A 7,263-nucleotide genomic window follows, 5' to 3' on the forward strand; every position below is an offset into this window, starting at 1 on the left:
TAATAAAGTCAATGAGATAAGCCAGTAACATAACAAACTAATTTCTACCCGCCACGTGTAACGAGAGAAGTCGTAAACAAGTCGCTCCTCCACCGTTCTTGTCAACCTTTTGACCGTGCATCAAATCAATACAGCTGTATTGGATATGCCGTCTGCACACAAGAGAAGGAGACTGCCAAAATGTGATTATGAAAAAGAAAGCAATCGGCTGGCATAAAAAATCCTTCGATTGGAGTATATTGTAGACAGCAAACTCCATCGTGCCACGGCAATGGCGTTCCAGCCTTTCTTGCCCCTTGTAGCCCTGCTCTGCTCGTTGGTCGCTCCACCATCGTCAGCTGTGCCCAGCCTCCACCCTGTGGTGCTGGTGCCGGGCAACACCTGCAGCCAGCTGGAGGCGCGGCTCACCGACGAGTACGAACCTCCGCCGGCGTCGGGCTGCGGGGTCCCAAGGCAAGGGCGTGGGTGGTTCCGGCTGTGGGACAACTTCACGGCGCTGCAGGAGGACCTCTCCCTGTTCCGGTGCTACGCGGACCAACTGCGGCTCGTCTACGACCCCCCCGCCGGTGACTACCGTAACGTGCCGGGCGTCAAGACCCGCGTCATGGCTTTCGGCACCACCCGCAGCTTCGGCTTCAACGACCCTGCCCGAAAGTAAGCATATGATATAACCAACCATGTCAATCGAAGAATGTTTCTAGCTAGGGGATGGATGATTTCAGTGTCCTCGATCATTGTTCAGGAATGTGTGCATGGAAGGGCTGGTGGAGGCACTGGAACGCGTGGGATACAGAGAGGGAATGAACCTATTCGGCGCCCCGTATGACTTCCGGCACGCGCCGGCCGCTCCTGGGCTGGCTTCCCGGGCCTTCTCCGGCTTCAGCTCCAGCCTCAGGCTCCTGGTGGAACGCGCAAGCCGAAGGAACGGGAACAAGCCGGTCGTCCTCGTGACGCACAGCCTGGGCGGCCTCTTCGCCACAGTGTTCCTCGACCGGACACCCCTGCGGTGGCGCAGGAGGTACGTCAAGCACCTCGTCATGCTCTGCCTCGGCGTCGGCGGATCGCCGCTCAACATGTGGCCCCTCGCCTCCAAGCCGCTGGCCTCCAACCCCACGTCGCTGCAGGCCGCCGTACTGACCTACGGGAACAGGAGCTTCGCGAGCATGTTCTCGCTCCTGCCGTCCCCCAGGGTGTACGGCCGCACGCCCCTGGTGATCACGCGGGACAGGAACTACTCTGCCGATGACATGCCGGAGTTCCTCGCGGCGGCAGGTTTCTCCGGGGACGAGGTGGCGCGGTACAGAACGAGGGCGCTGCCGGTGACGCTCAGCCTCCGGGCGCCGCTCGTGCCGATGACGGCCATGAACGGTGTTGGCGTGCTCACCGTGGATCAGCTGGTGTTCTGGGACGGTAACTTCAGTGGGAAGCCGCAGTTGGTGAACGGCGATGGCGATGGCCAGATCAACTTGGTGACCGTCTTGGCGTTGCAAAGGTTGGTAGGGGCTGATCCGGACCAGCCTTACTTCAAGTCGATTTTGATCCCCAACACGACGCACAAGGGTATGATCTCGGACCAATCTGCGCTCAAGCGTGTCGTCAGTGAAATCCTAATTGGAGCCTCCTCTTGAATATGATAGGGGACATTATCTAAAGAGCAGTTTTAACATGGTCCCTCTTATCCCCTCTTTTCACATGAAAGGTAAGAGTATAAAATAGATCTTAGCTGTTGATCTCATGAATGGATGGCTTGATTGACTCTTACCTTCTTACCTCACATGTAAAAAAAGAGGTAAGAGGGACCATGTTAAAATTTGCCTTATCTAAAATTATCGTGGCAGCATACTCTGCTGGCCCTTTTAAAAAAAGCATACTCTGTTGGTTATGTGACATAAGGATAATGAGACATAAATGATCAAAGGAAGAAGTCCATTTTACTTCCTCAAATTCGTCATTTTTGTTTTTCATGTAAAAATATTTGACTTCAAATTTGGCAGGATGATATGACAAAGTGAGCAAAATAATTTGGTACTGGTATGGTGCTTAGGGATTCAGAGGGTGCAGTGATATTTTTTCAGCTTACAGACATTTGTTTCATTGCAAAGACGTCCTCAAGGCAGAAATTAGTGCTTTACAGGAAGGCCTGTCAGTAAGCATGCAACGGTCGAATCTTCCTATTATGACACAGTCTACAGCTCTATTGCTATTGTCGCGTTGACAGATGGCTCGCTGGATCGTTCTGCCTGTGGACATCTTGTTGTGGAAATTAAGGAGCTCCTGGATACACGTGGGTTTATTCTGTTGAAGATTGATGGTAATCAAAATAGGGTTGCTCATTGTTTTGCTAATATTGGTGGTACTGGTTGGTAGCATCGCTTGTTGGTTGTGCCGTGTGCCAAAGAGTGTCTCAAATCATGTATTAGCAGACTGTAACACTATTATTTAGGAATAAAACTCACTCGCGCAAAAACAAGTGAGCAGAATAATTGGTATTTTTTTAATTAGCATGTCCATGTATTTTTTATATTTGTTCTATTAAGCAACCATTATATACTATTTATTAAACTATGAAAATAGTCCTAAAATATATATTGGAATTTTTAACACGGAAAATTTAAGCGACGGCAATGTACTTTTTTATATTTCTGGAAATGGAAATAGGGAGCCGAACGGAGAAAGGCCATTTTTCGTAAACAGAATATCGAGCCTATGTCGAACGAGCCTTACTTCAAGTCAATTTTGATCCCCAACATGACGCACAAGGGTATGATCTCGGACCAATCTGCGCTCAAGCGTGTCGTCAGTGAAATCCTAATTGGAGCCTCCTCTTGAATATTTTTTTGTAAGAAAACTTTCAATCTATTCATCTTCAATCAGGGCAATACAACGAACATCAGAAATAATAAAAATTACATCCAGGTCTGTAGGCCATCTAGCGACGACTACAGTCACTGAAGCGAGCCGAAGGCGCGTCACCGTCATCGTCCCTCCCTCGTCGGAGCTGAAAAAAACTTGTTCTAGTAGACAGTCGGGAAGTCATCGTGCTAAGGCTCCATAGGACCAGCGCAGCAGAACAGCAACCGCCGTCGATGAAAAGTAGCGTAGATCGGAAGGATCCAACCTGAAGATACACAAACGTAGACGAACTACGACCAGATCCGAGCATATCCACCAAGGATAGATCTGCTGGAGACACACCTCCACGCGCCCACTGACGATACTAGACACAACACCAGAACGGGGGCTAGGCGGGGAAGACCTTATTCCATCTCCAGGGAGCCGCTACCATCTCGTCTTCCTGAGCAGGACACAACCCTTAACAAAACTTGAAGAGACAACTAAAAATGGAGCCCTCCTGCCGGCAAGGACCGGGATCCACCGCGGCGCCATGGCCCTAAGGCCACCGGAGACGAAGCGGACCCACGGCACCGACGGGAGGCAAAGGAACCCTAAACTTTTCTTAAGCAGCGACAATTAATATGGATCGAGGGAGTACATAACTTGCCCGCATCAAATTTTTCATCTATACCACCTCCTCTTGAATATGATAGGGGACATTATCTACAATTATCAGGGCAGCATACTCTGTTGGTTATGTGACATAATGATAATGAAACATAAATGTTCAAAGGAAGAAGTCCATTTTACCTCCTCAAATTCATCATTTTTTTTTTCATGTAAAAATATTTGACTTCAAATTTGGCAGGATGATATGACAAAGTGAGCAAAATAATTTATATTTTTCTAATTAATATGTCCATGTATTTTTTATATTTGTTCTATTAAGCTACCATTATATACTATATATTAAACTATGAAAATAATCCTAGAATATATATTGCAATTTTTTAACACAGAAAAATTAAGCATATGGCAATGTGCTTTTTGATATTTGTAGAAATGGAAATAGGGACGGAGAAAGGCCATTTTTCGTAAACAGAATACTGAGCCTATGTCGGAGTGGGGCGTGACTTCCCTTCATAGTTCATACGCGCGTATTAGACCTGTCCATACATAGCGGCGGACATCCTACAACATACTTGGGCTGCTTTGATCCTTGGACTTGGACCAGTCACCAAATTGTCCATCATTAATTCTCCTCATCTCCTATTGCCAAGTGGGGAAACCCTCATGAGGAGAGACGCGATGTGGGTCTTTTTTCCTCGCCATGGTGTAGCTGGGGCATGTGCTCAACAAGGACGTATGGAGCGGTGCGCCATGGTCTGTTCCACCATACTTCCTTTGTTTTTTAATTGTTATCGTTAGGATAGGAAATTTAGTTTAGAAATGAACTAGTTTTGTTGTCCTGATGGTAAAATTTAACAACGGAGGGAGTATATCTCAACACAAGGCAGCCAACATGAGCCGCAGAAGTGGAGCACATGGACGAAGAAAGCATGACACATTTCGGATTTGTGTAATAGAGTTTTTCTTGGGATATATTTTTGCATTGTGCATTAGAGTTCTGCGAAATTCAGGATAGTCTCAATCCCACCCGACTACCAGTTGGACCAGTCCCATGGATCAATATCCAAGGTACACAACTTGAGCAGCGAACTTGATGGAGTTTGATAGTTTCTCATAATACGGCTACATCATATTTTTCGTATTGTTTCTGGAGGCTCTTCTTCCTCTCTATATATAAGACCTCCATGCAACAGATTGTCAAATGGGTAGCCCAGGTTAATACCCATTATGAGGACCGAAACCTAAGTGGGATCAACACACCCATGTCGGTTAGCCTCTCAAATTTAAAAGGTTACGTAATACCAAGGCTCAGCCTAGATGCACTGTAGGACACACACGTCCGTAGGTATACTCATCAGTTTTAGATAATTTTTATTATTTGTAGGGTTCGTTGTACTGCCATGATTGAAGATGAATAGATCGACAGTTTCCCGCAAAGAAAAAGTTGAATATGGCTCCTGATCCAGGACACAAGAAATATCTAGGTGTTGACTTCTCTGTGCATAATATTGTAAACTTAATTAGATATTAAGCGCAATACATGGATCCAAACGATATATTTTATGTCCAAGTACAGGGAGTAGATGTTAAGGTATTACACAGTAGCGAGACGATAAGCTTCATTCTGACGTCCAGTTGACTTACTCTATGTGGAAGAGGCGAACAGATGAATACCATGAAGATTGTAAATGATCCTGTTTAAAGAGCGGGAACTTTAACATAGGAAAGTATATAATTTAGTTCAAATTCATGTTGACCACGTCAATCTCTTAGCCATTTGAAATATAATCACATGTACTTAATCTAAGGGTGTTAATAATTACTTCAGTCGGACTGAAAAAAAATCGCATTAAGAAAAAAGGAGATATATGATTCTCTAACAACCATACAAGCACTCTACAGTAGCAATTCCCGCAAAAAAATAAAAAAATACTCTATAGTAGCAAGGTGATAGTTGCCATCGTAAAAGCATGGGCAGCATTCTAATTAAAAAAATATGAAATACTAATTTGTATAATCTCCTTGGCATTCGTCATACAAAGATCGTGGGGCCGTTTGAATTGCAGCCGATAGGAAGCCCTGCAAGTTAAATGCCCAAGCTGCGAGTTTGAATCGTAGCCTCGATTTGGCCTGCCCTTGTTCCCATGTCCCAGTACGAACAGAGCCACGACCAGACCACGTTATGAATAAGATCGTCTAATTAATCAACCCTTCTTTGGGGTTTGTGCATCATTTTAGAAAAAGCCTGTCTGGAGGAGTTCTGACACTTGGGGAAACCACGGTGCACAATAAATCCTGGATAAGAACGTGATGGAGTCAGATTAACGTCACTGAAGGCTATACATATAGTAGAAATATTTTAGATGGTCGATTTGTATAGAAAGTGTTGTACACGATAGATTTTGTGTATGGTATATGTTGATTGTACGAGTTTTTTTTTTCGAGAAAACACTGCACTTTATTTCATTCAATCATGTTTGAAGGGATAAAAATGCGATCCGGTGGATCAATAAGCCACACGTGTCTACCAATACAAAGTGTAGTGGATGATCTAGTTAATTTGTGTGCCCCATCATTACTTGCGCAGTGTTTGTCGACAAACTCGCAACTCTGCAGTCTCATCTTTCTATCTTCAATCTCTCTAAGGATCATGCAGCACTCGCCAAGGTTTCACTCGCTCGTTAGGTCGTCTATGACTCACAGACAGCCAGATGCAATGCGTGCTTTTGAGACGGCCAGGTCCTCCGCAAGAGCTAATGCTTTCTCCCTCACCCACCTGGACCTTTCTGGAACTTGTAAGATGAAGTGCTTCACTAACAAGCAAGAGGACGCCCTTCACCTCCTCGCCTCCCTCCAGCAACTCGAGTTTTCGAGATTCGACAAGCTTCAGCACCTCCCTGCAGGGCTGCACAAGCTTACCAACCTCAAGCGATTAGAGGTCGACTCATGTCCTGCCATCCGGTCACTGCCCAATGATGGCCTTCCCAAATCACTGCAAGAATTAAGTGTCTGCTGGTGTGGCAACAAGGAGCTAAAACAACAGTGCAGGGGGTTAGTGGGAACCATCCCAAAAATCATGCTAGACTGATCCAAGGTAACATAATTATATTGGATTGCTTTTTGCCACCTCACCCTGTTCTTGCATTAGATCTCATCAGTATTGATTCCATCTACTACGCATGCAGGCCTCTGCTCTGGAGTTCCGTTGTACATTCTTCTAGCCTTGTGCAACTCAATTGTTTGCACACATGCACACTTGACACATGCATTACATGGGGATCTTGTGGCCATCTTCCTTCATGTACATAAATCTAGTAAGTACATCTAAACTAGAACCTCACTCCTTATGTACAGTACCAATTATGTCAACTTCCACTTCTTAACAATTTTCAGTCAGTGCCTTCTGCAATTTTGCAAGTTTTTTTTTCCTAAATGAAAATTGCGAAAGCTGTCATGTAATTACCATTTATTTTGGTTCTTTGTGTAGGTGTTCGTTCGTGTTCCTCGGGATCACATTTTGGCTTCTGCATATTTTGCATTTAAATTTGGGTTATTGTCATTCATCAAGACTTGGGTGTCAGGATCAACATATGAGTATGGCATGAGTATGGAATACAAATGAGACTTTGGGATCATTCTACTGATGTTAAGGTCAGCAGTTTCTTCACACACTGCTGCATTGCTATCAATACCAGATGCTCTTTTATTTATCTTTGCTGTTGGCTTGATGTGCAGGAGTTCCTATGTTTGTTCTGGTAGCTTCTGGTCACTTGTGTTCAAATTTTGTCCAAAACTCAT

General features: G+C 45.0%; 1 protein-coding gene across 2 annotated transcripts; it reads left to right on the plus strand.

Annotated features, from left to right (window-relative positions):
- Positions 1-206: 206 nt before the first annotated feature.
- On the plus strand, positions 207-2,553 carry LOC125522118 (lecithin-cholesterol acyltransferase-like 1). 2 transcript variants are annotated; one of them, XM_048687194.1, is made up of 3 exons: positions 207-654; positions 743-1,560; positions 1,995-2,553. In XM_048687194.1, exons 1-3 carry the CDS (start codon positions 272-274, stop codon positions 1,997-1,999), a joined length of 1,206 nt encoding a protein of 401 aa, XP_048543151.1. In that variant the 5' UTR covers positions 207-271; the 3' UTR covers positions 2,000-2,553. The 2 variants fall into 2 exon arrangements, 1 of the variants encoding a protein (XP_048543151.1); XR_007289635.1 differs by having other exon boundaries at positions 209-654; positions 743-1,699.
- The last annotated feature ends 4,710 nt before the right edge of the window (positions 2,554-7,263 follow it).

Source organism: Triticum urartu, chromosome 7 (assembly GCF_003073215.2).
Source record: "Triticum urartu cultivar G1812 chromosome 7, Tu2.1, whole genome shotgun sequence".
Classification (NCBI taxonomy): Eukaryota; Viridiplantae; Streptophyta; class Magnoliopsida; order Poales; family Poaceae; genus Triticum; species Triticum urartu.

Excerpts from the sequence above, each read along its gene's own strand:
- LOC125522118 (XM_048687194.1), top strand. The coding sequence starts at position 272 with ATGGCGTTCCAGCCTTTCTTGCCCCTTGTAGCCCTGCTCTGCTCGTTG. Across the intron at positions 655-742 it reads TTCAACGACCCTGCCCGAAA|GAATGTGTGCATGGAAGGGC; the intron begins GTAAGCATATGA and ends ATCATTGTTCAG.